The sequence below is a fragment of the Nannospalax galili genome, unplaced genomic scaffold (assembly GCF_000622305.1).
Source record: "Nannospalax galili isolate Female #2095 unplaced genomic scaffold, S.galili_v1.0 scaffold18, whole genome shotgun sequence".
Lineage (NCBI taxonomy): Eukaryota > Metazoa > Chordata > Mammalia > Rodentia > Spalacidae > Nannospalax > Nannospalax galili.
Window position 1 is genome coordinate 10,488,642 of NW_008346548.1, and position 19,596 is coordinate 10,508,237.

A 19,596-nucleotide genomic window follows, 5' to 3' on the forward strand; every position below is an offset into this window, starting at 1 on the left:
CACCCTGTCTTCAGGTATTTCCTGGCAAAAAGGTCAAAATATAGACAACTTAAGGAAGTAAGCCCAGGTTGTATGGGGAAATGGAAAAGCAAATGAAACAGAGAAACTGCCTAACAGCTACTTAACTTTGGGTGAGCAGAGCTTGGACCTGGAGTAACGGAGGAATTACCACATCTCACTGAATGCCAGGATCTCTCAGCTACTAGAGAAATAAGACGGGGTGGGGAGCTGAGCCTGAGGCCTCCTCAGGACAGTCAGATAACCACTGGGCCTGGTAAAGGAATTGAGAGCAAGCTTGATGAGTTGGACAATGGTAACAAAATAGGTCGATTCAAACATGCGAAAGGAGGCAGGAGTGGTGTCTGTAAATCACCTTGAGCAGTGGGAAAAGAACTTACTAGAGCAAAGTGTAATTCAAAAGTGGTCAATGCATGAGATGTGAGGCAAGTAAACAACCTTTCTGTTACTGACAGACACCAGAGACACACAAAGGTTAGGAACTCACACGGAGAGCTCAGATTTGCCAAGGCCCCCAAAAGAAAATAGGAAGTTTAGGTTCTAGTTCAAAACGGTGGACTAGATAGAGTTTTGATTCAGATTTGAATGGTGCAAATAAGTATCAGAAACAAAAACAGACACAAAGACCAATGGAATAAAACACAAGACCCAGAAATAAATCTGTATAAATATTGCCACATCTTTCACAGAGGTGTCAAAAACATACACTGAGAAAAAGACAACCTCTTCTTTGACAAACGGTGGTAGGGAAACTGGCTATCCACATGTAAAGTAATGAAACTAGATCTATATATCTCAGCCTGCACAAAAATCCATTCAAATGGTTCAAAAACTTTAATACAAGACCTGAAACTCTGAACTTGTGAGAGAAAAACACAAGTAAAACACTTAAAAGTATAGGCATGGAAAGACTCCAATAGGACAAAAAATAAGCCCAAGAACTGACAGGTGGAATTATATGACATGACATAAAAAGGCTTCTGCACAGCAAAGGAGACAAACAGAGTGAAGAGACAACCTACAGAGTGGGAGAAAAAAACCTGCCAACTGTACAACAGGGGATTCATATACAGAATATATAAAGAACTCAAGGAATCAAACCACCCAAAGAACACATATTCAATCAATAAACGAACAAATGGATTGGACAATTTCAGATGAAGAAATGCAAATGGCCAATAAATGTGAAAAATGTTAGCCATCAGGAAAATGCGAATCAAAACTACAGTCACCAAGCCAGAATGGTCATCATCAAGAGGACAATGAATGGGGGGGGGGTAGAGAGAGGACTCAGTGGTTAAGAGTGCTTACTGCTCTTCCAGAAGACCTGTGTTGAGTTCCCAGAACTCAACATAAAAGGCAGCTCACAATCACCTGTTATTCCAGCTCAAGGGAATCTGACCTTCTTCTGGCCTCCTCAGGTGTGTGTGTGTGTGTGTGTGTGTGTGTGTGTGTGTGATCTCGTGTGTGTGTGTGTGTGTGTGTGTGTGTGTGTGTGTGTGTGTGCGTGTGTGTGTGTGTGTGTGTGCCACTCAAGAGTTGTGGGTCTCCTACCTGGGCCAAGTGTGATATTCAGATCTTGGCAGTTGCTTCTGCCAGCAGTCTGGGAAGAATAGGAAGTCACTGACTTAGATATCAGGGGGACTCACCTTCACACAGGAGTAGATCACAGACACGAATACCACCAAGGCAAGCAGCAGGAAACAGGACAGGTAGAAACTCAGCATGAACAGGGAGCTGGGGGAAGAGACAGGGTGAGAAAGAGCCACATCTAGGTAGGAGAGCCAAGTCCCACCACACCCCAGGAGCCTTCCCAGTCTTCAGGGCCCAGATCCCAGGCCCATCCTTACAGTTTGGGGGACTGGGTGCTTTGAAAACTGCTCCATTTTTCCCAGCAACCAATTGCTGCATCCCTTCTACTCCTCCCTGAAAAGAGCTCCTGCAGCTACAAGGGCCCATGCAGGGTCTTGCCCAAGTCTTCTCTTACTTCTCCCACCCACTGGCTACCCTTCTGGGGGACCAGCAGTCCACAGGGAGCTGAATGAACTGGACAATACCTGATCGATAGTATGTCTAACTCTTAGCTCCTCACAGGAGTGTTACAGAAAGCTTGGGAGAATCAATTTTGAAAATCATCTGCTATCCTTCCTCATTCCTCATTCCTATCATTCATGAGTTGATAAAATAACAGGGCTGAAAACATACTTGATAAATGGCCTTCATGTCAGCAGGCCAGACAGCTCCTCTTTGACAAACAGTATGATGTGCATACTCAGAAGGTGAGTCCTTAGCCCCATCCCTTCCCACTGTCAGGCCTCACAACGGTTCCTGTTCAGTCTTTGCTCCCTGATTCATAGGAAGTTCAACAAGGAACATGTCTATGTCTCCTACTTCCCCTCCTCAAGGAGGCAGATAACAAGCCACCAAGGGTGGGAAGTCTCAGACAAATGAGCTGCAAGTGCTTTTCCTTCCAGAACTGCCATTGTTCTCTTGGGGAAGAGCCAATCCAGGTTCAGCACACCCACCAGGCTGCAAGGGAGGAGCATTGTCTGGAGATGCCAGGCATTGTTAGCAGATGGTAGGTCAGTGGGGAGAGACAACCCACCTACACACACACACACACACACACGCACACACACACACGAGAGAGAGAGAGAGAGAGAGAGAGAGAGAGAGAGAGAGAGAGAGGCTGACTGAGACATGGCTTTTGCTCTTGGCTTCCACAAAGGCAGCATTTAGCTGACTTCAACAAATGGAACAAGAGAAAAGATTTCTTCAGGAGAAAAGAAAAGCCTTTAAAGTGGCTTTTATGGCTGCCCTAGAGAAGGGACAGCTGGAGACCAACCCGTGTCAATGCCATACCCAGTTGGAACAGTGGCCACAGGAGGTAATGGAGCTGGCCACTGCAAATAGAGCAGGGAGCTGGCACAGCCCCACCCTTAAGCCATGCTGCCTGGAGAGTAAAGTGGCCAAGAGGCAGGACTGTGCACCCGAGTTAAGGGCCTAACAGTTATAATAGGACAAAAGGCCTAGGTTATTATCTGTACCATGTCAATACAGAAAAAATGAGGCTGGGCGCAAATACAGTCCCACCAGCTCTGCACAGCCTCAATGCAGGGAAATGGGCTGAGATGTTCAGCCAGGGTGTTGCCAGCTGCCAGCATCTGCTTGTCACCTGAGGTATTCTGACAGTCACAACAGATACACATGTAACAAGCATCTTTCCTACAGTGAATGCCATAAAAATAAAAGGTGTAAAGAAGGCAAGTAGAGGGCCAGCAAGATGGCTCAGTGGGTAAAGGGTGCCAAGCCTGACCACCTGGGTTCTAGCTCTAGGACCCATATAGTGGAAGAAAAAGAACTAACACTGAAAGTTGTCCTCTGACTTATACACATACACACTATTCCCACACATACATACATACACATACATACATACATACATACATACATACATACATACATGTAATAAAAATATTTTTAAAAAGATGAGTGGACTGGATATGCCTTCAGGTAAGATGATGGGAAGGACACAGCATCTGTGTTGTGGGAGTGTCATCAAAGCAATGCCAATCCAGTCAGGAGACCCTCAAACGCTCCCAAATTGAAATATTCTACAAACCATTTGGCCGGGATCGCATTAAAAGTGTCAAGGTGATAAAAGGCAAGCAAAGCCAAAGAACTATGACTGACCAGACAAAATAAAGGAGACACAGCTAGCTGCAGTGGAGGATCCCAGGCAGGGCGGCTTCTGTACCATAAAGGGGATTCTGGGCATGACGGGGAAACTGGTGATGTCAGAACCAGGCCTATGGGGTGACAGGCACCACTGTTCCCATGTGAGGTTCCTGGTGATCACTGCAGTGCAGTGATGGAAGTTGTCCCCCATTAGGGGAAACTGCACAGAAGGTGCATGGAAGGTCTCTGTGCAAGTTTTGGAAGGTCTCAGTAGATTTACACTTATTCCAAAAAGAAAAATGAGCCTGGGTGGGGGAACATTCTAGATTGAGCAAGATTTAGAACAGAACCACATCTAACCCATAGATCTTGAGTCAATCCTGGCTATAGACTATGAAGATATTTGGGAGATGATTTTGGAAATTTGATATGGACTGGGTACTAGATGATGGTAGGAAATTGGCATTCATTTTATTTGCTGGGTAAACTATTGTGCTTAAGAAAGAAAATGTCCTTAAAATAGATGTCTATTAAAGTTACAAGAGGGAAAATGTTCTTAAGTTTATTTTTTTAATCATTTAAAAAGTAAATGAAATAAAAGCTGAAAAATATTAACAATTGTTATATGGAGAGCATAGGAGTTGGTTACATAACATATGCTTCAGTGATTTCATAATAAAAACTAAAAATGAGTACTATAAGCATACCCATACTTGCATATACATACATACACACAGGGCACTATGCATACACATACACACATACACAGGGCACTATGCATACACATACACATACACAGGGCACTATGCATACACATACACATACACAGGGCACTATGCATACACATACACACATACACAGGGCACTGTGCATACACATATTTACACACATACACAGAGCACTGTGCATACACGTATATACACACATACACAGGGCACTATGCATATACATACATACACACATACCCAGAGCACTGTGCATACACACACACACACACACATACACAGGGCACTATGCACACACATACATACACATACACAGGGCACTATGCATATACACACATACACACATACCCAGAGCACTGTGCATACACACACACACACACACATACACAGGGCACTATGCACACACATACATACACATACACAGGGCACTATGCATATACACACATACACACATACCCAGAGCACTGTGCATACACACACACACACACACATACACAGGGCACTATGCACACACATACATACACATACACAGGGCACTATGCATACACATACACACATACACAGGGCACTATGCACACGCATAGATACAACACATACACGGGGCACTGTGCTTTTCTTCTAGGTGTGACTTGAGAATGACTGTCTACTAAACTTCATTTCCAAAAGCCCACTGCCTGCTTCCAAGTGATCTTTATTGACACAGCCAGTCCACATCAGAGTTCAGGCATGCCTCTTTGTGAAAAGCCTTCTTAAAATCCATTCTTTGAAATATCCTCAGTAGTGAGAAACATTTATCTTTTGAAGATATACTGTTTTTCTGCAAGATCCAAAGATCACCTGGAAGCCAGAGTGGCAGACACTTGGGTGATTCAGCCAGGCATGAGAGGTGGTGATGAAAAAAGGCATGTGGCCGAGCAGTGCCCAGTGAGCCTCCACCCAGGCATGAGCTCCTCACCTCCCCAGTCTAGAGTCCAGACCCCTGGCTTCCTAGTTCCACCAAGGACACATGGCCCGAACAGGCTCAGCACACTTCCTTTCTTCTATGTTCTCCCTAATGACCACCTCTCCTACCCCAGGGACTGGGCAGCCAGAGGAGGAAGCTCAAGAAAGATGGGGATACTTACTGGGGCACAATGGTGATCTGGACAAAGCAGATGAAGAGGAAAACGAGTGAGGCACACGCCACATAGGCACCAAATCGGTCATCCACCTGCTTGGAGTACTGAGAGAAGACAAGAAGGTGAGGTCAGGTGGACCCACCCACAGTCTGCTCCAGCCTAGCCAAGTCTAGTCATCCAGGAACTCCAGGCACCCTACTTCAGGGCAGGGAACACAGGGACCAGAGCTAGGCTTAGATTAAAGTCAGCCAGTTCAAACACTCATCTGGTAGAACCCGTGTAAAAGTAATTGAGAGAGACTTAGAACTGTCACATTGGAAACTTTATGCAAGTTGGCCCACTGTCAGCATAATTCATAATGATCACACCTACAAACCATCATCACTTACCCTCACAACAACACCCTGCCCCCCAGTAGGCTCAGAACTGCTGTGATTCTACTTCTTGGAAGAGCAACTCAGGCTCAAAGAGCTCCCATGATTTATTCAAGGTCACCTCCAATGTCCTAGTTCCCAGCCTCAGCAACTTCTATGACACCAACAACACAAACGCTGGCACAGTCACCACTTCCTGTTCCATCGTTTTGCTCTGCTAATCAGGTCTGCCTCATTTAATGTTGGTACAAGTTCACACGAAACCATTTTAACAAGACACTGGGGCATCCTGGGCACAGAGCGAAAGAAACTGCCTAGGAGCAGGGCCTGGTGGTTCTGTCACCACTATGCTGGGTGGCCCAGAGCAAGTTGCCTGACCACTCTGAGCTTAAGTCTCTTATTCTTAACCAAAGGAGGCTGAATAGGGGGAGTTTCCATATCTCTTCCAATGTAGCACCTGAGGTTCTGGTGAGCCCCAGGATGCTGGGCGACCCAAAAATCACAGCAATAACAGAGCACAACATTTACAGCACATGCTCTATGTGGCAGGCACCATTGTATGTGTTTTACATGGAGATAACTCAATTGATTCTCACTCTAATCCTGAAGGAGGTATGCTAAATATTCCAGCCTTCCAGATAAGGAAACTGAGGCACATCAATGTTAACATGCACTCCTTCTAACTATGCAACTCTTCCTAGAACCCCATCTGCCTGGGGTTCTAACGTGGCAAGACAGATGAGGAAACTGACAGGAAGTGGCTCCTACCATGGTGCTGGAAGTAAGATGAAGCCATCCTGTGGCCTGTGGCCTGTGCTCTGCCTTGGTTCTGCCTGCCCCTCTCCCTCACCCAGTGCCGTACCTTCTTTTCTAAGTCGGGCTCCCTGAAGGTCAAGAGGAACTTGCGGACATGTTCAGACCGCAGCCTGTCAATGCTCCTGGCATCAATGGCCCGGCCCAGAAACTCATCCACTTCATCCTCAGGGTTTGTACTTTCCTGGGCATTCCTGGGGAGCAGGGGACACAGACAGGCAGGCTGATATCCAGGGACACTGTTGCCTAGTGAGTTCTGCATGGCCATCTGGACTGGCCAGAGACATGAGATAGGCATCCAGAGAGCCCTGACCCAGGGTGGAAAAGCAGGGACTGGGACCAGGTGGGCAACAGCCTCGGGCTGTGCTCTTAACACCTGCACATGACAGCGAGCTGCCTGAGGTCCGCAGCCAGAGGGCCTGGCAGGCAGTGTAACGTATTTGATGACAACAATGTGGACCACTATTGAAGATTTAATGTTCTCCAGACAAGCCTCTGCTCTTCACTCTTCCACTGTCTCCTCGTCCTGAAGCTGAAGCTTAGATTTCTGAGTGGGACTTCCTTGAACTGGGCTCGGGACTCTCTGCCTGGGCATGGTGGTATGTGTCTTTAAATCCAGCACTTAGGCAGGTAGATCACTGTGAGATTGAAGGCAGCCTGGGATGGTCTACATAGTGAGTTCCAGGCCAGCTGGGGCTACATAGTGAGACCTTATCTAAAAAAAAAAAAAAAATCTAATTTCTCAAGGTGGACCCTGGTCCTTACATACAGTTTCTGGCAGTCTCGAGAACTGGGAAGCAAAAGAGGAGGAAGAGGTTGCTCCTTCAGGACACTTGGACATGCTTAGTGTGTGAGGTCTGCATTTCCCTTAGAGAGCAATGCAGTTGTATGTGTGGTAAAGGTCATAGGCAGTTCTGAGGTCCAACCCTGTAGCCCGGTGGTCTGGCCTCCTGGGCTGCCCCAGGGCTACTGCTGACCATCTGTCACATGCATGATGGGCTAAGGGAGAAGGAAGACAAAACAGGTAGACTACTCACTTGTCCTTTGGGTCTTCAAAGCCCTAAAAGAGAAGGAAAGAGACAGAAGAACATGAGAACAGGGAGTACACATGCAGGCCCAGAGTGGGCCAGTCAGGCCTGCAAGACAGTCACGCTTCACGGCTCTCTACCATCAACCACTGTGATGAACATAAGGCTGTGGCTCCCTTCCTCCAACCCTTCCTTCCTTCACTTGATGAATGCAGCGGGGTCCTTCCTAAGGTACAGACACTGTACCAGAGCACACTGTGAATTCATTCTATTCTTTTTTCTTAATTTAAAAAAAATTTTATTATTTTTATTTTATGTATATGAGTGTTTTGCCTGTATGTAGGTAAGTGCACCCGTGTCATACAATGCTGCGGAGGACAGAACAGGCCATCGGATCTCCTGGAACTGGAGTTACGGACAGTTGTTAGCTGACGTGTGGGTGCTGGTTTTCGAACCTGGGTCTTCTGCAAGAACAACCAGTGTTCTTAACCGCTGAACCATCTCTCCAGTCCCAACTTCATTCTATTCTTCTATTCACTGGCAAAATCCTGCCCCATGCCTGACCCTTCCTGCATCTCCTAAGCCTCTCCTTCCTCCTCCTGGGACCTGGCTTGAAATTGCTGGGATGCTCAAACCTTCAGAAGTGTCCACGTTTGCCACCCATACACACACACTGAACACATAAAACCTACAGAAGATCATAAGCTTCCCACCTAAAATAATTCAGTGCTGACTACCTCCAACCACTTTCATGGTGGTTGTGGACCCAGGAGGTAAAGAGTCCACCTGCCACCTGCAGGGTCTGAGTGCCTTTCTGCTGTTTATGTCTGCAAGCCAAGGAACCCTCACAGACAGATGTCAACCAAGAGCCCCACTTAGAGGTAACTGTGAACTCTGCTATAGAAAAGTGCCTTCAGGGTCTGACAGTCATGGTGGAATGAAAGGTCCCTATGCTGGGTAGGGCAGAGCCAGGAGGCTGTGGAAGTGGTAAGCAGCCCTAGTCTTTGGGGAAGTCACTATGTAGACCAGGCTAGCCTTCATCTCAAAGATATCTTCCTGCCTCTGCCTTCCGAGGGCTGAAATTAAAGGTGTGCACCACCACGTCCAGCATCCTAGTCTTACAGGACAAGAACCGTGTATAGAGCACTACTTAGCAAACTGAATTTGGCAAGTACTGACTGGACCAAATAGATCCCCCTGCTGAGGACATGGCTTGACAGTACAGAAAGAGGGACTGTTCTTCACGAGCCAGGGCTGGTAGGTGTTGAACAGACATGGTATCCCCATGGCATGGAGGATTCCAGGGCCTCAGCAGCCTCTGGGCACCTATGCTATCAGTCTGGGCTGCTCCCAGGGGCTGACACCTGACATAGGACAGCCCACCAGTTGTCTGCCTTAACCAGCCAGGCTCTTCTCCTTGTCTTCTTGAGAACCACCCAGCTCTTTCTCTAGACTATATGACCATGTTGCCCTCCTAACTATAGGAGTGGGTGTCACTCAAGTGAGTGCTCTGTCTAGGGACAGGCCCATTCCTGTGCTCTCATGACTCCTCATGAGTTCAGCATGTCAGGAAGCAGAGCTGGACAGGCAAGCTGCCTACAAAATGCTACCATGAGGCTCTGGCCCTCTGAGATCCATCCCATGAGCTGGCAACCAGCTTACTATGCAACCAATAGCAACAGAGCCACACATGCACATACCTGCTTCTACAGCTCAAAATTACCCTTACATTTCTCCAAGGTTTTCTCCCAGACTCCTTTAAGGACCCACCCATGTTCTCTCCTGTGCTGAGCAGGGAGTTGGACTGATTCTCAGCCCCTGAGGGATGCTGTGATGGTGTGGATACTGCAGGGTCAGCTGAGGGCCATACACTGACAACAAGGTAGAAAAAAATTGTCGTTCAGAGACTACATCAACATGGCAGTTAAGAACAGCCCAGGCTGGAGAGATGGCTCAGCAGTTAAGAGCACTAACTGCTCTTCCGGAGGACCTGGATTTGGTTCCCAGCACCCATATGGCAGTTAACAACCATCTGTAATTCCAGCTCCAAGGGATACATTGTTCTCTTCTGGCCTCTGCAGGCACTGCACATGTGGTCTAGTTACATACATGCAGGTAAAACACTCATACACATAAAACTACTTAACTAATCTTTTAAAAGAATAGCTCAAGGCTCAGTGGTAGAGCACAGACATGTGTGGCTTCCATTTCTAGCACTGTAATCAATCAATCAATCAATCAATCAATCCAAAATATAGTCTAGTGAGCTAGGTACATCCTGCTGTGTTTACTGCTGCTAGGATGGGGTCACTTCACCTCCACAGGTTGCTTGTTTCAGCAGGACAGGCAGAGCTTCCCCATGCTTGATCACAGGAGCAGTCCACATGCTTCCACTGTCAACCATTTATCAATACAAAATCTTAAAGCCTTGACAAGGTGTGGATCGGAGCACAGACTTGCCCAGCTCAACACAATGTTTAGAAAGCTGAGCAAAAGCTGGATAAAGATTTCAAATGACAAAACTGTTGACCACAGGTTAGTACCTTTGTAAGTACTGTTGCGTCAGTGAATTCAAATCCCTCCATCTTCAGTGGATTGGTTTTTGTTTTTGCTTTTGTGTGGGCTTGATTTTTTTTATTTATTTTATTTTATTTTTTTGCTGTTATTTTCATAACTCACCCATGTGCTGAAGGGCTGAAGGTCAGGGTAAAAGTGCTCCTTTTGCATGTCTTTCTGAAATATTTCTGGCAAGTTTAATACCAAAAGACAATGGCTTGCACGGCGTCTACTGAAACCATTTCCATTCATCCCCAGTCTAGACTCCCCATGGGACAGGTGGGTCTTGGGACAGGAGGCTTTAATGCCAGTGTGCTCAGGGGGCTATGCCCAATCAGCAAGGGCACTCTGCTCTGCATACTCTCCCTCCCCTGCTGGATCAAGCAATTAACACTCAGAGCCTTCCCTGTAATACAGCCTCCTCTAGAGACTCCCTTCCCCAGTCACAGCTCCCACTGCTAATTCTCAGAGTTCCTTGTCCTAACAGTGATGAATACATTTGCCAAACTGGTGCTTACAGGCCAGATTGCCGAGGAAATAACTGAAGTTGCAGGTTATTCCAAGTGTCACTGAAAAATAACCTCTAGGACTTTCACCAGAGACCACAGTTTCCCACCAGCCTGCTTGCTAGCTGCTTCCTACTTCCTCTCTGCCTCCTTGCCTCTTTCCTCATTGTCTCTTCTTACTCCAGTTCCATCCCCCTTACTCCATCCCAATCTTTCCTTCTGTCCCCCCCTCCCACAATAACCTAAGCCTGTGGGTTGAGTCTTCAGGAGATTATTAAAGAACAAAGTGACAACAGGAAGGGCTGAACATCTGCTCTTTGTGGAGGGCCCTGGAGGTGGCTAGAGCATTAATCAGGTCTGTGGACACCCAGGTAAGGCCAGGCCTCTTCTGTCCTCTTTCTTCTGGTACTAGTGTCCTTCAAGTGCCTTACCTACAATGAAGCCTTTAAAAGGCCATATGTACCCCACTCATTTTCTTGCTATACAGTACTTAAACCTGTGACATCTGCTACTTACTAGCTGGCAAGGAGCTGAGTGACTAGGTCTCCAGCCTGTCTCTTCTTTCAGGCCACTAGGGGTTGTCTGAAGTCCCATGGAGTCTGTCTCTCATCCCTTGGCTCTATCTTTACCTAGTCTGATCTATATACCCAGAGGCAGGAGGATCATATTGCTAGTGGCCTAACCCAGTTTACCACAGTGGTCTCACACCCTGCTCCTGGTCCTGAGCCTCCTCAGCCCCCATTCAGAGTGAAACTCCCACCTGGAAACCAGGTGGCCCTGAACTGAGCAGTGTCCCTGGGGAGGAAGCCAAGCTCTAGGCAAGAAAGTAAAAGTACTACTGTTGCCATCTGGCTTCCAGTCATGCCTCTCCTTCGTGAACCAGCAGTGCATCCTGAATTAGCCTGGCCTAGTATATCCAGGGTTAGCTGCGGCATTTGGCCCCCAAGGGCACAGAATGTCTATACTGCCTGATACTCCTACTGGCAGGCTGGTTCTAGTGGGGACAGGAGTGTTTCTCAGCACAGAGGCAAAGGGGGCCATCATCAGACACTTGCCGAAAAGCTTTGGGATCGTTTCAGAGCAGCTGAGCCAAAGGGTATGTTTTCAATTGCCTAGAAAATGTGATAAGGTTGGAAGGGGCCTAGCAAGTCAGTTGTCACCCAGCTCCACAGGTCTCACCAGTTAGTGTTGAGGCTGCTAGACCCTGGCCACTCAGCACCAAGAAGCTCTACCAAAAGGGAGGGAGGGTCATTGCTGCTCTGTCCCCAAGTCAGGTGTGGCACGCCATAATGGGGGACAAATAAAGCAAAGCCAGGGTCATCTGTTCCAGATTCTAGTCCACAGTCAAGGTAAGCCTCACCTCTGTTTCCTTCTATGGCTCTCCAGATTCCTTCAGGCTGAGAGTCCAGGGCTAGCTCTCACACCATGAAGGGCCCTAGTCCCAAGCCCAGGAGCATGCTGGTACACTCTGCCACCAGACACTCACCATCCTCTTCATCTCCTTGGACACCTGGTTGCCACCCAAGTGGTTGTAGAAGGGGCGCTCGGCTCCCCAGTGGGGTGGGTTGTGCCCGATGGAGTTGGTTCTCTGGCGGTTCATCTTGGCAATCATGGCTTTCTCTTCTTTCTGGAGAGTGACACAGATGTCTGAGTGTGCAGGGCCATGGGAGCCCCACTGGGCAGAGCTGTACTCCTCCCAGGAATAAATGTGAGGCAGCTGTCCTAGCCACTTTGCACAGCCCTGGAGACCCCCAAACGTCTGGGTGTTTGGCACAGATGATGATGAGAGCTGATCTTATGAGAAAGAAAAGGGTGTAGCCACACCTGTCACTTGTAAGAAGTTCTCCCTGCAAGTCTGACCACAGGATTCTGTCCTGGAACTTCTCAATACCAATGTCTTGACCTTTTCCCCTCTGGAAGGCCAAGTTCCCAAAGTCCCATAGATGTACTGCTAACTTGTACCATGCCCTCCAATCTGCTTGTGGGAGGCTCTGTACACTGGAATGTGGGGTTCGGCATATGGTAGGGGTTCTGCTATAGCCTCAGGGGTAGGCAGAGCCTGGGCTGTAGATGCCCAGGGGCTGACAGAGACAGAAGGGCCCTGGGACTCCAAAATCTACTTCTCTCAGCGTCTAGTAATAGGACAGGCCAGCTGCTCCAAAGGCAGCTTCCAAAGAGATCTGTGTCACTGAATTAGAAGAGTCAGGGATGACAGGATTGTAAGTATGAAAATAGAGATGCAGCCAGCTACCTGTGGGCAAGCACTCCTCAAACATATGTCAGTCTGTCTTTCTGTCTATCCAAATGGGCACCAGAGTTAGAGAGTTGAGGAGGTCTGGGGACGCCTGGGGTGGTCCTCCCCACAGTTCTCTCCCTTGTTTGATGTGGGATTTTTAGGGAGACACTTAGCCTGCTTCACCTAACACTGCCAGGGATGAAGCTGTCACACCATCTGTCTGCCTCTACTTCATGCCACTTTGTCAACTGATGGAACCAAGATCCAGAGGACTCAAAGCAAGAAGGTGGGCTGGAGGTCTGTGCACCAGGGGCTGGGAGGAGGGACATGAAAGGGCCCGAGGAAGATCTCAGTTCATTCACACTCTGGTCAAAGAACGAGCAAATGTTTACAAATGGTTCTGGAAAGTCACAAAAAGCTCTCCCCAAAGTGCTCCTCTCTTCCAGTCCGTCTTGCCACCCTTCCTCCTGCTGTGGCAACCAGGACCAAGACCCCTCTCCAGGATGTCTCTCTGCTCATTCATAGTGTCCTGCCCTGCCCCCCTCCCCCCCCCCCCCCCCCCCCCGTAGGCACTGTCCTCTCTGTCCTGTCTCTCCTTAAAAACCTATAGCCTCTATCCAAGACTCTGGATTGTGCTTACACATAGTTATTTTGCTTTCAGGCAAACTCCTGAAGAAATAATAAAACGGGGGTGGGGTTTCTACCAAAGAGCACTGGCCACTAGATAAAGTCAATGGGAAGACAGAGAGCAAGGCAATATAATTTGGAGAGGAAAAAAAAAAAAGCTCTATTCACTTAAAAAAAACAAAAAAAGAACATGGAACATGACACACTTAAAATAGAACACTAAGAAGTCTGCTAACAATTCAGTTTTATACTTTGGCAGATGTGGGCTGAGACAAAGAGAAAAAAAGAAAGAGACCAGAAAGTGAAAAAAAGACAATTTCAAGGAATAAAGTTACAGGGGACAAGAGATGACTCAGCAGGTAAAGGCACTAGCGACCAAGCCTGAAGATTTGAGTTCAATCTCTAGGACCTACGTAGTGGAAGGAGAGAACCGACTCTTGCAAGTTGTTCTCTGACCTCTACAAGTGTGTTGTGATGGACACACTCACTCACACACATACACGAAATGAATATATAATTTTTAAATTACAAAAAGCAGAAACAAAGATATATAGATGCAGGCTGAGGCAGACACCAATACATCCATCAGAGAGAATGAGACAACAAGAGAGAAAGGGAGAACGAGAGACAGAGCGGGGAAAGGGAACAGATGGGGAGAGACAAGAAAAGACAAAGTGTCCATCCAGTAAAGGGTAGGAGCAAGAGAGCAAGTGGAGAGAAATTACACCACTGCAGATTTCCCGCGCTCATCCCCACCCTGTGTCCAAGGAGTCATCCTTGCTCACTAATTTGTGGCCTGTTGCATTTTCCAAGAGAAGTGGAATGGAAACATTCCCTCTTCCACATGAGCTTTGCAGGGCCTCATTCATTCTTGGATCCCTCCTAAGATGCAGGAGTTACAACTGCCTGAGGAATTCATGACTTTCCTCAAGGGAAGAGAAGAGAGGGCCAAGAAAATGCTCCTCCCCAAAGGAACAGAGTCCCCTGCCCCAGCTCCTAGCGCACTGACCCGCTTCTGGGTGCAGCGCAGGATGAGGAAGGTCTCGATGCTGTGCTCCTTGAGGTAGGCATTGCGCTCGCCGCCGCAGCCTGGCTCCACCTCATAGTCCCCGTTCAGGTAGTTGAGTGTGGCCTTGGTGATGTGTATGCGTCTACAGGAAGGAAGGGCAGAAAATGTGAGATGAGAACTCTAGCTCTCAGGCAAAGTCAAACTGCAAGCCCAGCTCAACACAATTCAAATCCCAGGGCCCCAGGCTCTGGTTCAAATGGTCCCCAACCTTGCACAAGTCTCTACCTTATATCAAGATGATACTTCCAGGTCATTTCCAGCCCTCACCTACTGTACCGACTGCCGACTGCCTCTCACACCTTACCTAGCATGAGTGGCTGTACATCAACCTACCCAGGGAGCATGCCTCTGGTCTTACAAACCTCACTTCTGCTCAGAAGTCAGCATGTGATATTTGGTCAAAGGCTTGGATGGTTAAGACAATGGTTTCCCCCTTACAGCTTATCTATGATGTGGGGTATATAATTTTGCTTTGCTTTTCTTTTCCCCCACCTCTGCTACTCCCTGAGTGCTGCAAATTGAATCCAGAGCCTTAATGCATGCTAGACACTACCACCAAGCTACATTCCCAGCACCCTAGGTCAAGGACTCTACTTTAATCCTGCCTACTCCAGCTCACCCTCTCGCAGAGTACATGTCTACCCCAGTCCCACTTCCTTATAACAGTCTCTCCTGGCTGGGTTTGAATGGAAAGGGAACTCTGGACCCTACCAGCTCTCACTCACCCTGCCTTGCCACCAGCCTCCATGTGGTTGGCCAGCGTGACATCATTAGACCAGACGTCGAACTGCCACTTCCTGAGACCAAGGACACCGCAGTGTACTCTCCCGCTGTGAATTCCCACTCGCATGTTCACGTTCACCCCTGTCACCTCCCGGACCAACCTGGGGATGGAGCAGGGGTAAAAGGCTGGGAGAGGGTCAAAAGCCAGGCACACAGAGTAGGGCTGGGGTTGGAAGGTGGGGCTAGGGTGAAAGGGGAGTTGGAAGGCGCAGGGTCAAAGAGGCATTTCTCTCTGGCCCAGCTTGAATGGTTTCTAGAATATTCAATCTGAAGGGAACTGGCTGCAGGGACTCCAGGTGTTTGGTCCTGTGCACAGATGCACAAGGAAAAGTGCTGTTTCCTATCTTGACCACAAGGTGGCAGGGTGCCACACACTAAAATCAAAGCCCCCCCCCCCCCCCGCCCCCCCTTCCCTGCCACTTCAACCTTCAATTAAACTGTTTGGGAGAATTGTAAATGTACTTTAGCACTAACTGGAACCCACGGGGGAGATGTAGTCACCCGGAATCCAAATCATACAACACTCTAGAGTGAAGGCAGGCTGAATGGCTTTGAGGTCATTGATTTTTTTTTTTTTTTTGGATTTAGCCTCATTGCTCCTTCCTCAGTGCTAGCAGGATACTGGAGGAAGGTGGCCCCCAGGATTTCAGGCGGGGGGCATATGTAGGAGGACATAGGAAAAGGGGAACCTGGGCCCCTACAAGACATCCCAGTCCCAGCCACATGCACATGTACACAAGGGTCCCAGCAAATGGGCTGGACTCCCTCATACTGGGGGTGCAGCGGAATGAGGAAGTTTCCTGTCTACGTCTGGGGTTCACAGCCTAGCCAGGGTCTGCAGAAGAGAGTACGGGGGGGTATGGATAGTAGGTTAACACTTTTGAGGGACTAACCTTCTCTGATACTCTGAGCATGGGCTCATTCACTCAACTCTGAGACCAGTAGTTTTAACTTGGTCTGGTGGGCAGGGCCACACCTTAGACTCTCTGTCCTCCAGGCCCAGGCCTCAGAATCTCTGCCCTCCAACACATTTCAACTGTAGAAGAGACTCTGGATATCCTCATTTCTTTTGTCCTGGGAGCAACTTGGAAAGCGTGGGTACTATAGCAGTCCTTTTGTCCATGATGACTGTGGACATTTACTTAGGATGATGACACTTTCTTCTACTGTTTCTCTTTTCTTTAGAGCAACCTCCTTCCTGAAGCCTCTCTCAATCTTTAATGGAATCAACTTCTCCTCCCCACAATGGCTTGCCTCTCTTAACCTTGTGTGCCCACATAACACACCTTCTATCAGAGCAATGAGAGACCAGTCCTCCCTACTAGGAATGCACTGTGCTTCGGGACAAGTTACTGTGTAGCCCAGGGGAACTCAGCGGATGTAACTGTGCCAAATCAATGGGCCCAGCCACATTTCTGGCCAGCCACTCTGACCTCTGATCTTACCATCTATCTTTTACTTTTCCCCACTCAGGCTATTTCTAAAGTCCAGAGTTACAAACTTGGACAATCTCTGACCCATCCCCCTAATTGTGATGCAGACTTAGACTGTGCACATTTTTCAATAACAAGGGGCTCCTTCCATGGGCAGTAATAACCGAGATCTGGTCCAAGCACCTTGCTGTTGTTCACAGGAAGGGTGGATCACCTCCTGTGTTTGAACCCATCTGCCTGGGAGTATTAGCCTGGAGGAAGTGGGGCTGGTGTGTTTTACAGCCAGTGAGGGACTGAGAAGCGATGAGGCACTGGGGCACAGTCCACTGCCTCAGGCATGGCCATCCTTGCCTGGAGCCAGCAGCTTCCCTCCCTGGTACCTCCTCTGGGAAAGCTGTCCCACCATAGGGTGAAAGGAGGGGCAAGGACAAAGGCCAGGGTGCAAACCTGTCTACTGGCCTAGCAGGGGGCCTTGGGCAATGGCTTTGTCCCACTATTTCCCTGCCTCCATCAGTTTATTCAACAGTCAATACTGAGGCTGTGGGACAGTCCCCTGGAATGGACAGCTCCAGAGGTAGGCACTTACGAGATGGCCTCGATCATGTCCATGCCCATCTCTACGCAGCAGTGGGCATGGTCGGCCCTGGCTTCAGGCAGCCCCGAAACGCAGTAGTAACAATCCCCCAGGATCTTAATCCGTAAACAGTGATTCTCCTGGAAAGCAAATGAATTTTGGAAAATCCAAACTAGTGGGAAAGATAGTGGGAGGGAAAGAAACGGAAAGCAAACAGATTCACCCATGCCTGGTGGGAGTTGCCTTCTAGAGCAGTGAGCATAGCTCCAGAGCCAGGATTGGCCTGGTCACAACAAAGGCTGTCAGGAAAGGTGGGACAGGGAGGATAGGGGTCTGGGGGACAGGTTAAGCAGCACTCAGCAAGGCAGCACAGCCTCCCCAGGCCCAGGAGATTTTTTTTTTCCTAAGCAAGCATCCCTGGCCCCATTCCACGCCCCAGAAGCACACCCCTGATTCTTAGGATTCTATCAACAGTTTTGATTATTATATAAAAGACTGAAGCAAGTAAGTCTGGCCTGGCATCCTGTCTGCAAATAGGGCCTGTGTTCTGTGCCAGTGGATACTGTATTAAGTGGCCACTTACATGTCATGACTCTACAAAGGCCCAGTCTGGGGAAGAGTGAGTGAAAGCTGGGACCTAATGGAGTGAGTGTCCTGTTGGCTGCTTCCTGTTGTGTGTTCTCCAAGTACTGGAGAATTCTGTTTCTGGAAACATCTAGGAAAGGCACCCAGCTGCCTGCAGGCCAGGTAGAGATTAAGACTTATTCTCTCATCTCTCAGGCCAACCTCATCAGGAATGTGGCTCTGTGGCATCTGATCTGCCTCAGATACACAGAAATTCTACTGTGGGATTGGGCAGTATGAGCTGCAGACGGGCACAGAGACAGCCTACATGCCCCTAAAAACCTCATGCCAGGGAAAATGTCTGTGACTGTGTTGTCAGGGCTAGTGTGGGACATAAGGACACATTCGGCAGCCTGACTGGCTCCTCTGCCCATCACCAGTGCCCAACACCAAGCTCTGCCCAGCAAGGCACAACCCTGGGATCAGTGTGTCCTCCACTTCAGGGCCCTCCTATGACCAGTCCAGCCCAGGCCATTCTCTGGTCCATGCTCAGGGTGACTCACCGCAGCCAACTTGTCAAAGCGGGCGAAGAGCTCATTGAGGGTCATGACAAGTTCCTGGGCAGTACACTGGGATGCCAGGCTGGTGAAGCCTTCGATGTCAGCAAACAGGATGCTTAGAGACAGGAGGAAGAGGAAGACCTGCTGTAGACTCAATATCTGTCCCCCACATCCACACAGTAAATCCTAACTTAGCCCAATGTGAGGATACTAGGAGCCCAGACATACTGGCACTCTGGTCTCAGACTTCTAGATTCCAGAAGTGAGAAAGTTGTTCATAAGCCACCTAGTGTTACAGCCTCGTGAACAGACTAGCCTTCACAAAGGAGGAAAGTGTGGGATGTGGCCAGGAACTAGCCGGAGCACCCCAAGTTCTAGGATGGTTATAGCCAGTAAGAGTCCTAGGAGACTCCCCAGGCTCTAGGATGGCTATACCAAGAGTCCAAGGAGACTCCAAACAGCTGCTGGGCATGGGACAGAGGCCCTGGTGTTGGAGAACAAGGACCCTTGCTTCTCCTGTGGGCCTGGCAGCCCCCTGGTCCTCTTCTTTCTGAACTCTCTCAACCAAGAAGATAGGAGGCCAGAGAGTTGTGAGCTTTATGAGAGTCCTCTAATCCCCAGTCATTTTGTAGGCCTGCTCCTGTTGGCCTCAGCAGCCCCTACCCCAAAGGGTCTTTATACACCGTCTCTGAAAAGTGCTATGGGTCAGAATGATACTGCATAAAGACCTCTCACTTCCCAGTCTCAAGCAGATCCCAAGCTCTCCATCCTGGGGGAGGTTTCTGGAGAGGAGAGACTGAAAGAGAAGCATGGAAGAGCAGAGGAAGACACAGCAGACAGCATCTGAAAGCCCCCAACTCCTCCATCCAGCATGCCAGTGTCCCCGACCTCACCATCCAAGGGAGCAGCCAGCTGTACCAGTCAGCTGTGAATC

The 19,596-nt window shown here is 48.7% G+C and overlaps 1 protein-coding gene across 2 annotated transcripts in view; it reads right to left on the reverse strand.

Annotated features, from left to right (window-relative positions):
* The window catches only part of Adcy5 (adenylate cyclase 5), a 158,593-nt gene that overhangs the window by 22,452 nt on the left and 116,545 nt on the right, over positions 1–19,596 (reverse strand). Inside the window, exons 4-12 of one of the 2 annotated variants that reach the window (XM_008842955.3) lie at positions 18,666–18,777; positions 17,551–17,678; positions 15,474–15,632; positions 14,689–14,830; positions 12,303–12,443; positions 7,764–7,786; positions 6,776–6,920; positions 5,546–5,643; positions 1,668–1,755 (exon numbers count right to left, since the gene is read on the reverse strand). In XM_008842955.3, the coding sequence (XP_008841177.1) occupies positions 1,668–1,755; positions 5,546–5,643; positions 6,776–6,920; positions 7,764–7,786; positions 12,303–12,443; positions 14,689–14,830; positions 15,474–15,632; positions 17,551–17,678; positions 18,666–18,777 (1,036 nt within the window). The remainder of the gene's footprint in view (positions 1–1,667; positions 1,756–5,545; positions 5,644–6,775; positions 6,921–7,763; positions 7,787–12,302; positions 12,444–14,688; positions 14,831–15,473; positions 15,633–17,550; positions 17,679–18,665; positions 18,778–19,596) is intronic. The other variant, XM_029568213.1, reaches the window with a different exon arrangement.